Raw genomic sequence first — 22,266 nt, 5'->3', positions numbered from 1 at the left:
AGAATATAATTTTAAATACTATGTTTAGGAAACTAAGCAAGTTTTTTTGGTTAGAACTCCATGGGGGTGCCTCAGTTTTTTGGCATTTTAAGAAAATATAAAAACTGGATGAAGATCAAGTTTTCATCACTTGTAGATATTACTGGATCAGCACTATCCCTTTAGAGTGCAGCTGTTGTGTGAGGAGCCCCTTACAATCTCTTCAACAAAAGTTTCTAAACTTTGTCAGTAAGGGATGGTGCATAGTCTCACCCAATAAATGTGCAGGAATTGGCCCTTTCAGGTTAATGTACTTTTCTCCATATCGTTCATACAGTTTTCTGCGTACAAAGGCATGCAGGTTGAGGTACAGTGGCTCCAGCTGCTGGTACAACTCCTCTAGGTCACTCTCAAAATTGGGTGAAGCATACCAAGACCGCCAATATTCCCCTGTGTCTTTGAATCCTGTATATTAAGAGAAAATAAATAGTGTTGATCTACATTTGCCGTCTGTTAAATTCCTAAAAATATTTTTGTGTACATGTTTTGTATATTCATGTAGCTGGTGTCCTAAATTTAGGAGACGAATGAATACATGATTTATAATTATGGCGGAGGTGAAGTAATGTCAGCATTACGTGCACCATCTTGTTACACTGATAGAAGTTGTTACGGGGGTCTACCAAGCTGGGGTACCTTTATCAGTACCACCCTGTGTTTCAGGAGGTCCACTCTGCTTTGGCTGGAGTCTGAATGAAGGACGCTGGCTGGAATTGCTTGGTTACATGGGCGCATATAAAAGATCACTGCTTCTCCACGTATTTCCAGTCTGACAACACTTTACTCACAGGACAGAATATATCACACAAATACAGAGGGCAGGCCAATAGAAAAGCGGCAGGCCAGACATACAGTACATTACAATAGCTGCAGGTGGCCGGAGCCTGCAGATATTTACTATGGGAATTACAAAGGTGGGGGGGGGGGGGGGGCAAACAAAAGGGGAATATCGTGTCCCCTCTGCCCAGGGGTGCAGCTTGTGGGCTGATGTATTAGGGACATGCATCTCACATGGAACCTATTATACATACATATAACTGCACAACATATTCTGGGTGCTGATTGGTTCCGTAACATGTAACAAGTGTCCGAGAATGTTACTAAAACCGATGCGCAAATGTAATAAGCGGCAGTGAAATCCCTGAAGAGTCATTGCAGGATGTGCCATTTATACGTAAAGACTGCCATCTGCGGGCCACGCAAAATCAAGCAGAACAAAATTGTGCCGGAAGATTTGCAGGGGGAAGAGACTGCTGGACCTGATCAGGTGACCCACAGTGAGGACTTCCTAGATATAAACGCCCTGGATGCCAAACTGCAGGCAGATTTGGCACCAGAGAATAGAGTGGAGCAGACACGTTCCAGGGATGTCGCTGAGGCCAGTGCAACAGGCCTCAGCAGAAAGTCTACGCTATCAAGGCCATCACCTGACAAGGCCAAAATTCTTCACAGGACTGCTCCATTCTACCTGCGATACCCTGGATCAGAAACGAATCCTGATCCAGAGCACTGCAGGTAGAACAAAGTCCTCCTGTGCAGAATTCAGGCCTTGTCAGGTGATGGCCTTTATGGCATAGACTTTCTGCTGAGGCCTGTTACACTGGTGCCACGTCAGTAAAGCTCCAGAGACCGGACATCACCCTTTAAGAGCCAAGACCTAGCCCACTCCATTCAAGTTCTAAGAGACTTCCGTCAATGGTCAAGCCAAGAAGACTGAAACAGGCAAGACGTGACTGCGACAGGACAGTGCGTGTGAGCAGAAAAGTCCCTTCCAACTATTCTCTATGATGCTGGGGGTCTACTGGGATTAGGCTCTCAGGTTGGGGGGGGAGGGGTGTCTGTTGGTACGTGGGAGTTCAGCAGGCTTGATAATTACATCAGAGAGGCTCACGGCATCGCAGGAAAAACCAATGACCCCCCCGCTAGGGCCAGATTTGCAGTGAGAACTTACATGGTGGCTCCCATGACTGGGCACACAACAGTTGTGAACAGAACATTGATGTTACCCTTCCTTTGCCTTTCCATCTAAGTTTCTTATCTTTGTTTGAATGTTAATTTGCCTAGCTACCAACACTAATCATTTAGAGTCATTTTAAATCATTGTATACAAAGAGCTATAATCAACCCTGACTGTTTCTGCCTCCTGCCTCTGCATTGCCTACAGGCACCTGCATTACATGATTATGTGCAGAATAGGAAGATGTGCTCCTAGTGGATACACTTACCTCAGCACCCCAAATACATCCACAGTTTGTCAGTGTAACAAAGCAGCACTCAATTCTATTGATATTATCTCCTTAAACAAAAATGAATGATTTGCTTTAAAAAAAAAAAAAAAAAAAAAAAAAAAATTTTAATAATGCTGAAGTGTAATTCAAGAATTCCTAAAGGTGATTTATTTTTACCCATTCCTGGGGAGCCCCTTTAAAAGCATTTGAGGGCAGTTAGGATGTCCAATATTAATAACCATAAGGGGAATTCTGAAGTTAGGTCATCAATTCCACAGACCAAATATCTGGATATGAACCAAGCCCGTAATTGTCCTGCAGTATTCATTGCAAATTATGTGGAATGTAGCAAAGTACAGGCTGATAAAGGATTAGGACAAAGTCCCACACAAGTTACTAGTGAATGATTTCTTAAAATAACTGCAATTAGTTCAATGAAGCACAATACAGAGTTGTCCTTAGATAAGGATCGGACATTCAGCCAAAAGATCACTCAAGCAATATATGCCACCCCTTTTAATAAGCATGTTGCATCTTTTGAGCTGTATGGGTACCAAACACATTAAAGTGGCCAACATCTCCAAGTAGAAATGCAGCGCCCCAGGGTCCTGGTCGTTGCAGTAATGTCATTCTTCCACCGGGGGGGGGGGGGAATGGGGGGGTGATGTTATATGCTCTCACGTAACCAAGGAATTCCAGCCAGCGTCCTTCATTCAGAATCCAGCAAAAGCAGAGTGGACCTCCTGAAACACGGGGTGGTACTGAAAGAGGTACCCCAGCTTGGTAGACCCCGTTACACTGGTGGTAGCAGTGGGATCCGATACCCCTTCTACAGGAAGAAATGAATGAATGGAAGACAACTACCAGAAGTTAAAGAGGACTACATTAAAAAATCTGGTGGAAGCCCGAGGGTTAATCGCCAGCAACAAAACAAAAGCGGATTTGATAACAGCCATCATGGAACACGACAGTGCAGCGTCCCCCAATGTGAACGTGGAGGAGACTGAATTCCAGAGGGAGGTAAAGAACAGACTGGCGTTCTATGGCCCAAACCCTGCAGTAGAGATCATACGAGAGGTGATGGCTGATGTGCGTACTGATCTGAAGGAAGAGATGGCCAAGCGGACCAGGACAGAGCTAACCAAGATGGAGATGGCAGAGCAGACCAAAGTGGAGCTGGCCAAGATGGAGATGGCAGAGCGGAGAGAGGAGAGTCAGCGAGCAAGGGGAGCTCTGGCTTCTGCCCAGGTACCTTCAACAGTAAGCCACAAAAAGATCCAGTATAATGCCTTCCGACAGTTGGGGGAGGCAGAGGAAGACATTGATGGCTTTCTGCAGGACTTTGAGCGGCAGTGTGCCCTTCATCAAGTGAAGCCGGAGGAACGGGTTCAGATTCTGGCCAGCAAGCTGACAGGCCGGGCAGCGGACGCCTATCGCACGGTACCTGATGAGGACTGTATGGACTATGAGCGGATCAAAGAAGTGATCTTGGCCCGGTATGCGCTGACACCAGAGGCATACCGCCAAAAGTTCAGCGGACTTATAAAACGAGTAACCGATACCCACGCTGAATGGGCCTGTAAATTACGGCGGTCACTGCTACAGTGGGTACAAGGGAGCCAAGCAACCACTAAGGAGGAAGTCCTCCAGCTCTTCTTGCTAGAACGATTCTTTAATGGACTAAACCCCGAGACACAGGAATGGCTTCGGGACAGGCGGTCAATGACTCTTGAGGAAGCCGCTCGTCTGGCCGATGAACATGACGCCAGGAGGCCTCAGTTGTCCGGATCAAAGATGGTCACTAGGGGTTCGCCCATGGACCTGGAGGGCCCCAAACCACCGAAAGTTGTAGGGGGACCAGCTAGAAACCCGGCCTACCACAGTTCCCCTGGGGCGCGATGCCACACCTGCCGTCAGCTGGGTCACCTGCAAAGGCAATGTCCCAACCAGACTCAGCATACCCAGTGCCAAAGGCGGGAACAGCTACCTTCCGCCAGGCCGCTGTACACTGCTACCAAGGCGAAGCTGACCCGGCATTGGGGGCTACAACTAACCAAGGGGTGGAAGACATGGAGGAAGTGCTGCATGAAGTAGACCCCGTGCAGGCAGCCCGGGCAGATAATCGACAACAGCATTGACAGGTCGTGTGGGTTAATGGGAAACGCACGCATGGACTAAGAAATTCCGGAGCAACTTTGACCCTTGTGAAGCCTCATCTCGTCCGGGACCAAGAGAAGATGGACCGGACAGTGGCAGTCCATGTAGCAGGGGGAGCCATACATCGACTGCCCACTGCCAGGATTCACCTGAACTGGGGAGTTGGGGGATGGCCTTGTTGAGGTCGGCTTGGAGGATTTGCCTGCAGACGTTTTGCTGGGAAATGACTTGGGGCCCATGTTGTCTGCCTTCTCGTTTGCCCCTCTGGCTGAGACATATCCTGTGACCATCCGGAGACAACACCAGATTACTGCGGTGGAGTTTAGCCCTACAACTACAACCTACAGAACCCCCAGCACCAAGAATATGTTATGCAGTATATATGATGTATAATAGGTTCCATGTGAAATGCATCAGTCCACAGGCTGCGCCCCTGGACAGAGAGGACAAGATATCCTCCTTCTGTCCTCCCCAACCTTTGCAATTCCCCCAGTAAATATCAGCAGGCTCTGGCCCCCTGCGGCTATTCTAATGTACGTCTGGCCTGCTTTTTCTATTGGCCTGCCCTGTATATCTGTGTTATATATTCTGTGTGCTGTAAACAAAGTGAGTTATTTTAGACTGGAAATACGTGGGGTAGCAGTCAGCTATTATATGCTCTCACGTAACCAAGGAATTCCAGCCAGCGTCCTTCATTCAGAATCCAGCAAAAGCAGAGTGGACCTCCTGAAACACGGGGTGGCACTGAAAGAGGTACCCCAGCTTGGTAGACCCCATTACAGTTACGTCTGAAGGCAATAAAGGAGATCACTTCACCAGGTAGCACAAACCACACTCCAGTCCACCAGGGGGAGCCATGCTCCTATTTAGTAGGGCACTCTTCACAATTACAGTAGGTAAGACTGGTGGTCTGGATAGGAAGTTAGGCAGAAGCTGACGGTTTCACCCAGGCAGCACCAGTCTGGCGGAAGCTGGCTGGGCTTCACCCAGTGAGCCGCTATCTGAGCTCCACTCAGGGAGTGGGTCCCTGACAGGGGTGGGATCCTGTCAGAGGCCTAGACAGAAGGACACGGAGCTGCGCCTGCTTACTGATGCGGCAGCATCCTAAAAAAGCATTAAGCTACTTACTGGTAGCGGCATTTTTCGGAGGCCCATGACAGCACTACGAGAGAGGGGATCCGCCCTTCAGGAACAGGAAACCTACAGATACAAAAGGGCGGCACCTCTCCCTATGCATCAGATGTATTTCAGAGCCTGAGAGGACTACCGCGGTTAGTAGCACACAAATATACATTATATACAGTTTATGTACAAAAATAATCCATCATATTGAACTATATACCACACGTGAGATCTATCTATCTCATTATATATACACTATAGGAAGTGCAACCCCCACGTGAATAGGGAGGGAACTAAGGGTGCTGTCATGGGCCTCCGAAAAATGCCGCTACCAGTAAGTAGCTTAATGCTTTATTCGGATTCCCATGACAGCACTACGAGAGAATTACAGAGATGTAAACTACCTTAGGGAGGGACTATAGCCTGCAGCACCCTTAACCCGAAGGTGAGATCAGAAGAGAACCCCAAGTCCAACCTATAGTGCTTGAAAAAGGTGGAAGGGGATGACCACGTAGCTGCCTTACATATCTGGTCGATCGACACTCCAGATCTTTCAGCCCAGGATGTAGCCATGGCCCGGGTGGAATGTGCCCTCAGATTCTGCGGAGCTGGACCTCCACCTGCAGTGTAAGCCAGAGAGATAGCCTCCCTAATCCACTTCGCTAGCGTGTACTTTGAAACTCTAAGACCTTTCCTGGGACCTTGGAAGGATAGAAACAACGCATCCTCTCTTCCAAGCATCAGTGACTGATATATATTCTAATAGACATCTCCTAACATCTAATGTATGGAGTAACTCCTCTTTGGAATTAGAAGGATTAGGGAGAAATGACGGTAACACTATCTCCTGAGATCTGTGAAAATCTGAGGCCACTTTTGGTAAATAAGCTGGATCTGGTCTGAGGACTACTCTGTCCTGTAGAAATTCTGTATAAGGGGACAGCCTAGAAAGAGCCTGTATGTCTCCTACCCTACGAGCAGATGTAATTGCCACCAAAAACGCTGTTTTGAGGGATAGTAATTTAAGTGAGGCTGAATGTAAGGGCTCAAATGGTTCCTTAGTCAAGGCTGAAAGGACTAGATTGAGATCCCAAGGCATTGACCTATTCCTGTGTATAGGTCTGGATCTACTAGATGCTTTGATAAACCTTGATACCCAATAATTACCCGCAATGTTACAAGAAAATAGAGCCCCCAGGGCTGATACTTGTACTTTTAGTGTACTTGTGGATAGATTTAGCTCTAGCCCCCTCTGCAGGAATTCTAGAATCTGGTTGATTGGTATACCCTCTTCAATATTAAAATTTGAAGAGGCCAGAAACTTCCTCCAAGTTCTAGAGTAGATCTTAGTTGTTATGTTTTTCCTACTCTTCATAAGGGTATCAATTAGGTTTGGAGAAAAACCTCTGCTTTTTAACAATGACCTCTCAAAAACCATGCCGTCAAATGGAGACCCTTCACTTGTGGATGGTTGATCGGACCTTGATGAAGTAAGTCCGGAATGTCCGGCAGCACCCAGGGGTCTTTCACGGACATGTTCCTGAGCCAGGAAAACCAAGCTCTTCTGGGCCAGAACGGAGCGGTCAGTATGACTCTCGCTTGATCCTCCCTTATCTTTCTGACCACCAGCGGCAATAGATTGAGCGGGGGGGAACGCATATGCCAATCGGAAATCCCATCTGATCAGGAAGGCATCCACTGCCAGTGGATATTCCCTGGGATTTAAGGAACAGAAATTTATCGTCTTTCTGTTGTGCTTGGTGGCAAATAAGTCCACTTCTGGATGACCCCACATGTGGACAATCCGGTTGAAGATCTTTGTGTTCAGAGACCATTCTCCTTGTTTTAAGGTGCTTCGACTTAGAAAGTCTGCTCTTATATTCTCTCTCCCTCTTATGTGAACTGCGGATAAAGATAGAAAATGGTTTTCTGCTGTCTGGAGCAGGCGATCCGCTACTTCCATCAGGGACTTGGAGCGTGTTCCACCCTGGTGATTCACATAGGCCACTGCCACCTGGTTGTCGGAGAGGATTTTGACATGGTGACCCTGTAGATATACGAGGAGTTCTTTAATTGAGAATTCAATTGCCATTAACTCCCTCTGATTGGAAGAGGCTGATGTTTGGGGATCCCATAAACCCTGGACTACTACGTCACCCATGTGTGCCCCCCACCCCGTGGGGCTGGCGTCCGTCGTAATTACCCGAGTCACTTGAGTCACCCAGGGAACTCCTGCTGACAGATTGTCTTCCTTCAGCCACCATCTAAGAGATGTCAGAACCTCTGGACTCAACGTCAACTGACCCTGCAAGGAACCTTGTAAGACTATCATAATTCAGTACGTCAAACTGTAAAGGTCTGGAGTGGAATTGTGCCCAACGGACGGCCGGAATACAGGAAGTTAGGGAACCTAACAAAGAATAGCCTGTCTAAGAGTCATGGTTGGATTATTAATTGCTTTTAATACCTGTTGTTGGATATGGAGCAGTTTATCAGGTGGAAGACAGCATTGTTGGGACTTGGAATCTAACAGCAGGCCTAGAAATCTCTGGGTTTTTAGGGGTTGTAATCGGGATTTTTCATAGTTTATAATCCAGCCCAGATGTTCTAGTTTGGACATAGCTGTTTTTACCTGAGCAAGGCAATGGTCTGCTGAGTTTCCAACTATCAGGAAATCATCCAGATAAGGGATTATGAGGATATCAGATTCACGTAAGTGCGCCATGACCTCCGCAACAACTTTAGTGAATACTCGGGGAGACGTTGAGAGGCCGAAGGGAAGGGCTCTAAATTGAAAGTGTCGAACAATACCCCCCATAGACACCGCCACACGTAGAAACCTCTGAAAGTTTTCATGGATAGGAACATGATAATACGCATCTTTTAAGTCCACAACTACCATGAAGCAGTGTTTGAACAACATTTTTATTGTGGAGCTGATTGACTCCATTTTAAATGTGGCTTTAACCAGGTATTCATTAAGGGATTTAAGGTTAATAATAGTCCTAAATGACCTGTCTGGTTTTTGAATCAGAAATAGAGGAGAGTAGAATCCACTCCCTCTATCTGACTGGGACCTCAATCAGCACGTTCTTAAGGCATAAACTCACAACTTCTGCCTCTAAAGCAGTCTGTTCAATAGTGGAGGAGCGTAAGGGGGTTAACAAATTTATCCCGAGGCCAGTGAATAAATTCCAATTTCAGGCCTTCTGAAATAATACCTCGGACCCAGTCACTATTTGAGATGTTAGTCCATGCGGAAGAGAAGGCTGACAATCTCCCTCCCACAGGGATTGCTAGTCATTGGTCCGGTTTCTTACGTTCTTTTGAGGAACGGCGGAACATGTAACCCGTACCTCTCCTGCGTCTATCCTCCCATCTAAAATTCTCTCTAGAGGGCGAGGATGCGCGCTTCCTTCCGCGACCAAATCTCCTCCTGTTGAATGGACGCCGATAAGAGGCTGATGACAAACTAGGGAATTTTTTCTTGTCATCTCCAGCCTTTTCAAGCAGCTCATCCAAGGTTGGCCCAAAGAGATATTCCCCTTTGCATGGAATAGCGCATAATTTGGACCTTGATTGAATGTCACCCGACCAACACTTCAACCACAGGGCTCTACGAGCCGCGTTGGAGAGTCCTGCTGCTCTGGCCGCCATTCTGACCGAATCGACCGACGCGTCCGACAGGAAAGCCGCAGCATCTTGAATCACCGGAAGCGCACTTAGAATAAAACTTCTGGAAGCGCCTTCTTTAAGCTGGGATTCCAACTGTTCCAGCCAGACCATTAGGGATCTGGCTGTACAAGTCGCAGCCACTGCCGGTCTCAAGGATCCGGCTGCCATCTCCCAAGTACCTTTAAGGAAGGTATCCGCCTTCCTGTCAAGAGGGTCTTTAAGGGATCCGATGTCCTCGAAAGGTAATGCGGCTCTCTTTGATGCCTTTGCCACCGCGGCATCTAATTTAGGGGCCTTGTCCCAGGTATCCACAGTCGTATCCTCAAAGGGATACCTGCGTTTTAAAGCTGGTGGTAATGAGCCTTTCTTCTCCGGTTTCTTCCATTCTCGGAGAATCAGGTCTTGAATTTTATCATTCACCGGGAAGGATCTACGTTTCTTGTGTTCCAAGCCACTGAACATTAGCTCCTAACGGGAAAGCTGAGTCTTAGGTTCTTCTAGGCCCATCGTACCTCTGACCGACTTAACTAATTTATCCACCCGGTCCAGAGGCAGACAGAATCGGCCAGATTCCTCTTCTGATGACGAGGAAGAGAGATTTGAGCCATAAGAACCTTCCTCATTATCTTCCTCTGACGAATCAGAGATCACCGAGGCTCTCTGTTTTGAACTTCCCGCCTGGGACATAGACCGCAGGGATTCCCTTACTTCTGTACGGATCATCTCAAGTAGATTAGCCGTAGAAGCAGATTCTTCTGCTACCTAGGGGAGGACAATAAGGGTGATACCATCTATCTAGCCTGATGTCACTCAACCCCTCCACTCCTGTAGACCTCACCGTCTGTTGTATACAGGAGGCGCATAATTTTTTAGTATAAGAATCTGGTAACGGGACTTCACACAGGGCACACTCCTTATGTTTCGACTTTGCACTTTTCTTCCCCTAGAATGACAAAGTATAAGGGGCCCGCGTCACTGAGTGAGCATTCACGTAGATCTCTTACCAGTGTACGCCAACAAAGGTACCGGAACACGAGGGGGTTCTTTGCCAGTCGATGCTCTAGATCCCTGCTTGGACGAGCTTTTACGGCTGGACTGGTCACTCCTGGCATGCTCCTTCTCCGTGGGCTCTTGTCGCACCTCCTCCGACAGCTGAAGCTGCCGCTCACCATCACTCTCCATGATGTGGATGTGACCAAAGGCAGAGCTCTAAATCCAGCTCCTGCTTAAATCCCCCTCAGATCCGGTCAGCAGGCTGCCTGGCGCCACTCTCATTGGTTCCTGCTACAGCTGGGGGGTCAGCGCAGTGTGTGAGGAGTCCGGCGTTCAGGATCGATGGGCGCCGCCATCTTGGATGAACTGCGCATGCGCAGTTCCCCAGTGACCCGGAAGCGCCTGCTGACTCTGCCCCCTCGACGTCACTGCACCCGGAAACGCTCCAGCTAATGCTGAGAGCAATGCAGGACGCCGAAGAGCACGCAGCAGCGCTCCGGATAGCGTTCCCCTCCTGGCACCGCTACCTCACCACCGCGTTGCACCACCACATGAACCGAAGGAGCGCTATACTTACCGGCGCTGAAGGAGATCAGGAATCCTCCGGACTCTGCTCCCTGCTGTCTACGTCACTGACGTGCAGTCCAGCCAGGACCACCGTGACGTCTTCCAGGGGCTTCCGCACCGGCCGAGGTAGGAGACCCCCCCCCGCTACCTGATTCGGTCCGGCCGGCCTGGGATCCATTACGAGATTCATCTGTAGGATCCTGTCCCTTCAGGAACAGGAAACCAACTGATGCATAGGGAGAGGTGCCGCCCTTTTGTATCTGTAGGTTTCCTGTTCCTGAAGGGCGGATCCCCTCTCTCGTAGTGCTGTCATGGGAATCCGAATAAAGAGACATTAAAGGGAATTGCATTGCAGAGAGAGTGAGAAATGAAGTCATAGCAAAAGGAGAGGAAACTAGAAGGAGTTCTGTCCTGTAAAAGGCTGCCTCCTTCTGAGGCACAGAAGCTGGTAGCCGGAACACCGAGGGAGTCATCGTCTCCAAGCCTGGCTCCAGAGACCGGCAGGACAGCTAATTCCATATTAGTTGCCCGACCTTTTACCCAGGAGGCACAGTGGCAACTGTGGGGGCCGGGGCGTGCTAGAGTCACTGTAAAAAAGCCTCAGGCCACTCATATGGGTTGTTCCTATCCATCTGGGGGACAGAGAAAGACATAACATCTGCAATAGTTGTGAGGACCTTACCGAGAAGCTCAGCAGGAAGGGACTACAACACTCAGGCGCTAGAGGAAGGCTACCGATTTCCACCTGGATAAGGGGACTCTGGATTTGCCTTCAGACCGGCCGGACTCTGCCTGCCCTGTGATCTGGTGCTCTGGACTGTGGACGCTGAAGATTTCATTAAAGTTAAAGAGACTGCTACCTTGTGTCCTCGTTCTTCACTGCGCCTCACGCCATCCACCATCTACACTCTGGGAACATACTTCACCTGTGGGAAGGTATACCAGCTAGCTGCCATCACATCACCCCAGTGAACCCCTAAGCAGCGTCGGTCACCCTGACCAAACACCACAGGTGGTGTCATGAACATTATCCCTTTAAAGACCTTTCCCCTTTTATCAATAGACACCCCTAGGGCCACGGACCGGGTCAGCCACCATGACATCGCCTTGAGAACTGAAGGGCCCGGCTCCGAGTACCCCACTGCCCTAACGGGGGCGCTCCAGAAAGGGGCAGGAGTGGGGTGGGGAAGGAAGGAAGGAAGGAAGGAAGGAAGGAAGGAAGGAAGGAAGGAAGGAAGGAAGGAAGGAAGGAAGGAAGGAAGGAAGGAAGGAAGGAAGGAAGGAAGGAAGGAAGGAAGGAAGGAAGGAAGGAAGGAAGGAAGGAAGGAAGGAAGGAAGGAAGGAAGGAAGGAAGGAAGGAAGGAAGGAAGGAAGGAAGGAAGGAAGGAAGGAAGGAAGGAAGGAGAGAATACAATATTAGAATACACCTTGAATAGTGTATGTAAGCCAACCATTAAGTGGTGTACAGTGTCTGCCTCATGCTGGTAGATAAAACTGGTGGTTCTTTAGTGTGGTCGATTTGACTCTTAAGGTTCTGTTGGTCTGAAGGCGGTGATCGTGACGCCAACGCTGATTGGGCACTAATGTGACATATCAACTGCACAGGAGCCCTGGGGAGAGAGTGCCAACACTGCAGGAGAGTATAAGCTTTATTCTATGAGGACCAAACATTTTGATCAGAGGGGCTGTCCTTGTAGTGGACAACCCCTTCAAGTTTATGGTGACTACATATTACTGTACATATGTGAATCTACCCTGAGGTGTAGACTTTTGTAATAGCACCACAAGGTCTGATCGTTTACAATGTTGAAGACTTTTTTTCTTTACAATTTCCTTACTCACCGTCCAGCACATATGCCTTATTGCTGAGTTTCACAAACTCTGGATATAACGCCCGTAAGGGCTTTCCAGCGGAATTGTGCCATCCCTCCCATGCATAGAGCAGCTTCTTGTAGCTCCTGGAAGTAGCCATGATGTCAGTCAGATCTAGGACCAAAAACAAGCATATAAAAACAGAAAAGTTTTACCCAAACAGGTTGATGACTCAAGTGTTCAGTTATATGGCTTATACTAAATTTGAAGAAAACATGAGAAGGTGGAGACCTGCATTAACATGAACCTGACAAAAGGTTTTTGAAAAGTAAAGTCATGGATGCAATACTAGTTACACTGAACTTTGGTAAAGAAATCCACATTTGACTCTAATAATTAGGTCTTCTCCCTGTCAGATTACCCTTCCCCTCCAGTCTTTGAATGACAGGTCACTGCTGCGATTTGCAACAGAAAAGGCAGAGGAATGGGCTGGGAACAGGGCCGGACTTGCTATTTGGCAAATGCCAGAAGGGCCGGTCTGGTTGTGGGGTGCCTTGTGTGCTACGTTGTTAACAGAATCAATGTTCTCAAGGCACCCATACGGTTAACAGTTGTGACGGAGCACAAAGCCGGTCACTCCGTCACTTACCTCAGCATGCCGTGGGTATAATTAGAAATATTGGTCTTGTAGTAAATCTTCATTTCCTCCATCCAGGGTAATATTAGTAATATATCCTATATGATGCTTGGGGACGGGGACAGCATGGGCCTGTGATTTCAAATGCCAGGGCTGAATTTCATCCCCAGTCCGTACCTGGCTGGGAAAGTCAAAGTGAGGAGAAGACCCAGTGCATAGTCTGGCCCCTGGGCTCCCAAATCTAATTACCAGAAAACTTCAAATGATTAAAGAAATTGGATTTGTTTTTCTTTGAAAAGTTTCAATATTATCAGTATTACAGCACCATTAGAAGATTGTGTTGACAGGTTCTCTAACCATTATACAGAAAATACATTGGTCTTAATTTTTCCCTTTTTAACGTTTCCACTGGCTGCACAGTCCAAGTTCTCATGTGATAAACCACATGAATACTCCATTTTTTTGCAGAGAAACTTTCAGCTTGAGTGTCAGGGACTTCTTGTTTAGCCTAGCAGTCACTGAAGCAGCAAGAACGATGAGTATGGACAAGGCATGCAGGCTGCTGCAAAATTCACAAGATGTGCAAATAAATCACTTTGCTTGGCTACTTCAGTTGAATCTTTGAGTCTGGGTTTGTACTTCAGTTTTAATTGGTTAAGGCACAAGAAAATTCAGGTGTCAAGATGACATCAGTTGTCTTTGGGATTAATCACAAACTTCTACCGTCAAACCAGAGGGCTGGATTGAAAAACGTGACATTTTTTTCCAAACTGGCTCCTTGAAGAGTTCAGTGCAACTATTGATGAACACGACAGATACAAGAACAGATCCAGTGATCAGTCATGTATCAGTTTTTGTCCAACGTATCATTGCTAATCACCATGCTACTACATGCGTTACAGTGGATTGTACAAGCAAAACAGCACAATATACATCAGATTTTTCACCTCTTACTATAGAAGGTGTGACCTACCTGGATCTAGAGACCAGCAGTTTGTGGTTTGCCCCGGCGGACAGACCTTTGCTTTGGAGTAGATCTCTTCCATCTGGCTGAGAATGTTGTTGGTCTGAGAATAAATAAATATTTTTTTTTAATATAAGCTAGTGATGATATGCAGAACATCCATCGGTCATATTCAAGGTGAACCCGCAGCCTGATGTGTCAAGGACATCAATTAAAGTGTTATCTGCACACATTACTAAACATAGGAGATGCAAGTAGAGGCGACTCATGAGCTGGAATATTTCACGTTTATTTGAAAGAGGAAAAAAAAAAAAAAAAAATTATAAAAGATCAGCTCTACTCAAAAAAAGCCAAAACACAGTGTACATAGTGGAGGGGGTCTTGGCACCATACAGTTGCATGCAGATACCATCCACAAGTACAGAGCTGTGTTTTAACCTGTGACATCCATTATAAAATATTTTTTCTTGATAGACAATTATATAGTAGATATATCTATAGATCTATCTAAGGGTCACTTCCGTCTGTCTGTCCTGTCTCGGTTATTCATTCGCTGATTGGTCTCGGCAGCTGCCTGTCATGGCTGCCGCGACCAATCAGTGACGGCCACAGTCCGAGTAGTCCCTCCCCTACACTCACTGCCCGGCGCCTGCTCCGTAATCCCCTCCACTCACCCAGGGTTAATGGCAGCGGTAACGGCCCGCGGTGTAATGCACTCCGTTACTGCAGCTATTAACCCTGTGTCCCCAACTATTTACTATTGATGCTGCCTATGCAGCATCAATAGTAAAAATATGTCATGTTAAAAATTATTTAAAAAAAAAAAAAAAAAAAAAAAAAAAAAAAAAAGCTATACTCACCATCCACCGCCTTTCCGGCTCCTCGTGACGCTCCCGTGACCACTCCATTGCAAGCGCCAGCTTCCGGTCCCAGGGCTGGTGTGCGACAAGGACCTGCCGTGACATCACAGTCATGTGACCGCGACGTCATCACAGGTCCTGCTCATACCAGCCCTGGGACCGGAAGCTGACGCTTGCAATGGAGCGGTCCCGGCGGATGGCGAGTATAGCAGGACTTAAACGGGCCTTCGGAAGGTAAGTATATGTTTATTTTATTTTTTAAGTCTCTATACTATGTGGCTCTGTGCTGTATACTCCATTGCTGTGGGCAATTTACTACGTGGCTGGCCAATATACTATGTCGACATGCATATTCTAGAATACCCGATGCGTTAGACATATATAATATTAGATGGTGGCCCGATTCTAAGGGTCACTTCTGTCTTTGTCACGGATATTCATTGGTCGCGGCCTCTGTCATGGAATCCAAGTTGCTGATTGGTCTTGCCAGCTGCCTGTCATGGCTGCCACGACCAATCAGTGACGGCCACAGTCCGATTAGTCCCTCCCCTGCAGTCAGCGCCCGCTCCATACTCCCCGCAGTCACCGCTCACACAGGGTTAATGCCAGCGGTAACAGACCGCGTTATGCCGTGGGTAACTCACTGTTACCGGCGCCATTAACCCTGTGTGACCAAGTTTTTACTATTGATGCTGCCTATGCAGTGTCAATAGTAAAAACATCTAATGTTAAAGATAATAAAAAATTATATACTCCCCTTCCGCCGCCTTTCCCGCTCCTGGCTACGGTCCGGTGACCGCTCCATGCAAGCGGCAGGTTCCGGTGGTATGGGAGAAGGACCTGCCATGATGTCACGGTCATGTGATCGAACTACAACTGGCCCTCGGAAGGCAAGTATATGTTTTGTTTTTTGTTTTTTTAACCTGTGACATATGTGGCTGGGCAATATACTACTATTCTAGAATAGTATATATAACATTCCAGGACATGATCCTTGAAGTAGATCTTAAATTAGTTCTGGACCACCCATACACTCAATTCAGTTTGCACTTTAGACTGCCATTTTAAAACCTTAATAAAAGAAAGCCACTTGCAGGAGAGGGGAACTGACTGTCACACAATGTGCCTTTTCTTTGGGAAGCCTGGCTTTGTCCATTACCATACCGGCTTTCCTGATCACATCCCTTAACAAGTGCTGTGTATATGCAGCGCCCCAGAGACCTGGTCATTGCAGTATGACGCTCTGCCGCTAAGGGGAGTGATGGTACGTCTGATGGCACTAAAGGAGTTCTTCTGACCAGGTATCACCAGCACACATTACACTTCACACTCCGGCCACTAGGGGGAGAAATACGTACGCTACTCACCTGGTAGCAGTGTTTTTTCAGGAGCCATGACAGCACAACGAGAGAGAGAGGGGATCCGCCCTTCAGGGACAGGAAACCTCAGACATAAAAGGGCGGCACTTCACTCCCCCGCCAGTTGGTTTACAGAGTATGAAAGGACCTTCTAGGTTAGTAGCACATAAACAATATTAATATATGGTACAATTCACCCAGTGAATAAACTTAGGAATTTCTCTAAAGGAAGTGTTGAACCCATAAACAAAGAGGGTAGGGAATATAAGGGTGCTGTCATGGCTCCTGAAAAAACACTGCTACCAGGTGAGTAGCGTACGTATTTATTCAGTCGCCATGACAGCACAACGAGAGACTTTCAGAGAAGTGAAAAGGTGACTAGGGAGGGATAATAGCTTCCAGCACCCTTCTCCCAAACGTGAGGTCGGAGGAGCCACCTAGATCTAATCTATAGTGTCTAAGAAAGGTGGATGGAGAAGACCATGTGGCCGCCTTACAGATGTCCTCAATCGATACTTCTGCTCTCTCAGCCCAGGATGTGGCTACCGCACGAGTGGAGTGAGCCTTTATACCTTCTGGAATCGCCACGCCACCTGCGGTATAAGCAAGAGATATCGCCTCCCTAATCCATCTGGCTAGGGTATCTTTTGATACTCTAAGTCCCTTCCTAACCCCCTGGTAGGATAAAAATAATGTGTGGTCTTTTTTCCAGGTGTCTGTTACTGAAATGTATTTAAGAAGGCACCTACGTACGTCCAAACAATGAAATCTCTGCTCCTTATTGTTAGAGGGATTAGGACAAAATGAAGGTAGGATCACCTCCTGGGATCTATGAAATTTTGAGGCAACCTTTGGAAGATAGAGAGGGTCAGGACTCATCACCACTCTATCTTCCAAAAATTGCATTTATGGACGTTGCCTGGATAATGCCTGAAGATCACTAACCCTTCTTGCCGATGTAAGAGCAACTAAGAGGGCTGTTTTGACAGACAGGATCTTGATCGGGACAGAGTCAATAGGCTCGAACGGAGCTTGTGTTAGAGCTGAGAGCACAAGATTTAGGTCCCATGGAACTATTCTCTGTTTAACAACCGGCCTGGATCTGGTGACCGCTTTGAAAAACCTTGTTATCCAGTGATTACTGGCTATGTTGGAATTATATAGTGCCCCTAGAGCTGAAACCTGAACTCTAAGGGTGCTGGTGGCTAAGCCTAACTCTAGGCCCTTCTGTAAAAATTCTAGGATCTGAGCAATATCAGGTTTTTGATCGATTTGTGCTCCTGAACTTGATAGGAACTTCCTCCATACCCTAACATAAATGCTAGTCGTGGAGGCTTTCCTACTTTTAAGTAGAGTATTTACAAGATTCTGGGAGAATCCCTTTCCTTTCAGAAGTGACCTCTCAAGTTCCACGCTGTCAGGTGCAAGTTGGTTACTCGTGGATGGAAGACTGGACCCTGGGAAAGGAGGTCCGGTATTTCTGGGAGGATCCATGGTTGGGAAATGGACATGCTTCTCAACCATGGGAACCAAGACCTTCTGGGCCAGAATGGGGCTATTAAAACCACTCGGGCTCCGTCTTCCCGAATTTTCCTCAGAACTATAGGAATGAGATTCAGAGGAGGGAAAGCGTAGGCGAGATTGAAATTCCAGGGGATCAGAAGAGCGTCGACTGCGTACGGGTTGTCCCTTGGGTCTAGGGAACAGAATTGATGGAGTTTCTTGTTTCCTCGACTGGCAAACAGATCTATCTCTGGACATCCCCACAACCGCACGATCTGATTGAAGACAGCCGGTTTTAGAGACCAGTCCCCTTGTTTGAGCTCGTTGCGGCTTAAGTAATCGGCCATGGTATTTAGATTTCCCTTTATATGAAGGGCCGTAAGGGAGAGCAGGTGATTTTCGGCCATCTGAAAGATATGATTTGTAACGTTCATTAATGACCTAGACCGTGTACCTCCTTGGTGGTTCACATAAGCAACGGTCACCTGGTTGTCAGAGAGTATCCTAACATGTCTACCCTGCAGAGGTATAAGGAACCTATCTAAGGCGCGTTCCACCGCCATCAATTCCTTCAGATTGGAGGACGTGTCTCGCTCAGAATGGGACCACAGACCCTGAATGCAATTGCCCTCCCAGTGTGCTCCCCACCCCGTGGGGCTAGCATCCGTTGTTATTACCCGTGATATCTGATATGTCCAAGGTACCCCTTTACGCAGATTAGGGATGTGTGTCCACCACCTTAGTGAACCCGTGGCCTCTACAGATAGGGAAAATTTTTTGTCAAGGTTAGCGCCCAGACGCCGAAAATTATGCAGAACATCCCATTGCAGAGCCCTGGAGTGAAACTGTGCCCACATCACCGCCGGAAAACAAGAAGTAAGTGAACCTAAGAGTGACATAGCACTTCTTAGGGAAACTACGGGATTACTAATTGCTCTGGAGGCCAGCCGGTGAATAGTATCAACTTTTGAGTCTGGCAGGCGACATTCCTGCTGAGCTGAATCCACAGTAAGACCCAAGAACTGCTGTGATGTTGAGGGCTGAAGACGCGACTTTTTGAGATTGATAATCCATCCTAAGTTGTGTAACGCCGCCATCACTTTCCCCAACTGTTCTTTACAGTGTACCTCTGAGCGCCCAACGATCAATAAATCATCCAGATAGGGAATTATTAGTATATTTTGCTCATGAAGGTGTGCCATAACCTCCACCATAATCTTAGTGAACACCCGAGGTGCGACTGCAACACCAAAGGGGAGTGCCCGATATTGAAAGTGCTCCACTGTGCCGGCAAGAGAAATCGCCACCCTGAGAAAGCGCTGATGAGTTGCATGTATCGGGACATGATAATAGGCGTCTTTCAGATCTAAGACAACCATGAAGCAATTGTGAAAAAGAAGCTTTATTGCCGACTTCACAGATTCCATTTTAAAGGATGGGACCAGCAGGAATACATTCAGGCCCTTCAGATTGATGATGGTACGATAAGATCCATCTGGCTTCTTTACCAGGAATAAAGGGGAGTAAAACCCCGTACCTTGTTCCTCCGTAGGTACTTTAACGAGAACCCCCTTTTTTTGGAGATCTCGAACCTCTGACTCCAACGCCAACTGTTCTGCGGGAGAAGAACGGATAGGAGTTAATTTGAATTTTTCCAGGGGGGTATGGTGGAATTGGAACTTTAGCCCCTCTTTAATGATACTGAGTATCCATGGACTATTGGTGATTTTTACCCAGGCTGGGTAGAAGGCCAAAAGCCTACCGCCCACCTGGGCCGCCAGTCATTGATGCTTTTTAGAGTCTCTAGAAGAGTTAAACATGTAACCTCTACCTCTTCTCCTGTAAGAGTTGTATCTGGTCGATTCTCTATTTGAATCCCTGTCCGATCTTCGGCGATATGGCCCTCCTCTATTATAGTCCCGTCTATAGAAGGGTCTTATTAGGAGAGGGAATCGCTTCTTACTGTCACCTGCTTTTTCTAGAAGCTCATCCAGCACTGGGCCAAACAAATGAACCCCCTCACAGGGGATGCCACATAGTTTTGATCTGGCCTGCAAGTCTCCTGGCCAGCATTTTATCCAAAGAGCCCTACGGGCCGCATTGGACAGTGCTGATGACCTTGCCGCTAGCCTAACAGAATCGGCTGACGCATCCGCAAGGAAGGCTGCTGCATCCTGAATCATAGACATAGATGATAGGATCTCGCTCCTAGGAACCTTATCCTTGAGCTGGTCTTCTAGATTACCCAGCCATACCATCAACGACCGGGCAGTGCAGGTGGCCGCAATCGCTGGTCTCAGGGAACCCGCTGATGTTTCCCAAGCTCCTTTAAGGAATACCTCAGCTTTCCTATCAAGCGGGTCTTTTAGGCTCCCCAGATCCTCAAAACGGAAGAGATGTCTTTTTACATGCTTTAGCCACCGCCGCATCCAGTTTCGGGACCTTGTCCCAGGAGGAAGAAGCTTCTTCCTCAAAGGGATATCTTTTGAACGCTGGTGGGAGAGACCCCTTCCTTTCGGGTTTTTTCCATTCTCTCGTAATCAGAGACTTAACTTTATCAACTACGGGAAATACTCTTCTGGATTTGCGATCTATGCCTTTAAACATTATATCCTGGATGGAACATTCCGCCTGGGTCTCCTCAATGCCCATAGTGCTATTGACAGCTTTGACCAAGCGGTTAACCCTGTCCAGTGATAGACAGGTTCGACTAGATTCCACGTCCTCTGATGATGATGACGGATGAGAATCCGAACTCACACCACCCGTGTCTGAATCCACATCCGAGGCTGGGGATAATATCTCCTTCCTCTTTTTTGAAACTGTCTTCTGAGACCTTATGGAATCTCTGACCTCCTGTCTAACCAGATCCCTAAGAGTAGACGTAAGGTCAGGGGTCTCGTCCTCAATTAATTGTTGAATGCAGATGCTGCACAATTTCTTTTTATGTCCATCCGGAAGAGGTTCCGTACAGATGGCACACTCTCTATGTTTGGATTTGGACACAGATTTCCTCCCCTAATAAGGAGAGAGGGAATACAAGGAGGGACAGCTATCAGAAATGTACTTTCACGAAGCTCACTTACCCATCCCTGCAGTGAATGGTACCGTGATCGGGGGGGGTCCTTCTTAGCCGGAGATTCCTTACGGCCAGAGGACTTAGTTGACTTCTGAGTTTCTTTGGCTCTACCAGCGCGACTACTGCCACTAGAACGCCGCTGGGAGCTGCTCAAAGGTTGTTCAGGTAACTGCTGCTGCTCACCGCCCAGCTGCGGTGTTCCTTCCAGAGACTCCATTCCAAGATGGTGGACAGGAACAATGTTGAGGCCTCAGTGCAGCGTTTAAATCTATCCCCCTGGGTACCACCCCCGGATGGGGGGTCAGCAGGGACATCCCTCGGTGCACCGCTAATTGGTACTGCCCCCGCTAGCGCCCGTAGAGCGCCAGACACCCTGAGGCCAAAATCCCCCCCTGCAACGCCGGGCGCCGCCATTAGCCAGGATAAGACGCTACCGCGCATGCGCGGCCGCGTCATCGCCCCGCGCCGCACCCGCGTCATCAGGACACGCCCCTTCCGGACGCGGCGCTGAGAGCAGACGCGCCGAACAAGGACGGCAGCGCTCACCTAGCCACCGCAGACCCCAGCAGCAGCGGCGGACCGACCCCAGAAGCTCCGGCAGATGCGCACCATTGGGCCTCACGTACCAGGTGAACAGCGGCACCACAGAAGTCAAGCCCCCCGCTTAGGGCTGCTTCCTCCTGCTGTCACCTACACAGACAGTCCCCCTGCCGTGTGGTGCTTCCATCCCCCTGATCAGGCCGAGGTAGGGGACCCCCGCTACCTGCATCGGCCTGTCAGGAGTGGGATAGCTTCTATCTTCAACCCTCTTCTCTGGGCCTGTCTGAAGAGGTTCCACTGTCAGGGACAGGAAACCAACTGGCGGGGGAGTGAAGTGCCGCCCTTTTATGTCTGAGGTTTCCTGTCCCTGAAGGGCGGATCCCCTCTCTCTCGTTGTGCTGTCATGGCGACTGAATAAAAAGGCTTTATTTATTGGGCCACTCCTCACACTGGAAAAACTGGGGGTTGGACAGGAAGTTAGACAGAAAGAGCCCAGGAGAGGACCTGTCAGGGGTGGGATCCAGACAGCGGTCTAGAAAGAACAGAGCGTTACGGAGCCGCGCCTGCACTACCTTGCGGCGGTATTCTAAGAAAGGACACGAAGCGAAGTTGATTATGGAGAAGTGAGAAGCAGGATCAGTGTCAAGGAGATAGAGCCAGTAGGAGTCGTGCCGTGAGACCGAGGCAACATCCTTCTGAGGCGCATAGCGGTGGCTGGAGCACCGAGAAAGT

General features: G+C 48.1%; 1 protein-coding gene across 1 annotated transcript in view; it reads right to left on the bottom strand.

Moving 5' to 3' along the window:
• The window catches only part of ACE (angiotensin I converting enzyme), an 85,314-nt gene that overhangs the window by 42,265 nt on the left and 20,783 nt on the right, over positions 1–22,266 (bottom strand). Inside the window, exons 3-5 of the mRNA XM_069751360.1 lie at positions 14,204–14,297; positions 12,624–12,767; positions 253–444 (exon numbers count right to left, since the gene is read on the bottom strand). Of these exons, the coding sequence (XP_069607461.1) occupies positions 253–444; positions 12,624–12,767; positions 14,204–14,297 (430 nt within the window). The remainder of the gene's footprint in view (positions 1–252; positions 445–12,623; positions 12,768–14,203; positions 14,298–22,266) is intronic.

The sequence above is a fragment of the Ranitomeya imitator genome, chromosome 2 (assembly GCF_032444005.1).
Source record: "Ranitomeya imitator isolate aRanImi1 chromosome 2, aRanImi1.pri, whole genome shotgun sequence".
Lineage (NCBI taxonomy): Eukaryota > Metazoa > Chordata > Amphibia > Anura > Dendrobatidae > Ranitomeya > Ranitomeya imitator.
The sequence above is the reverse complement of the archived record's forward strand: the minus strand, read 5'-3'. Positions and strand labels throughout refer to the sequence as shown.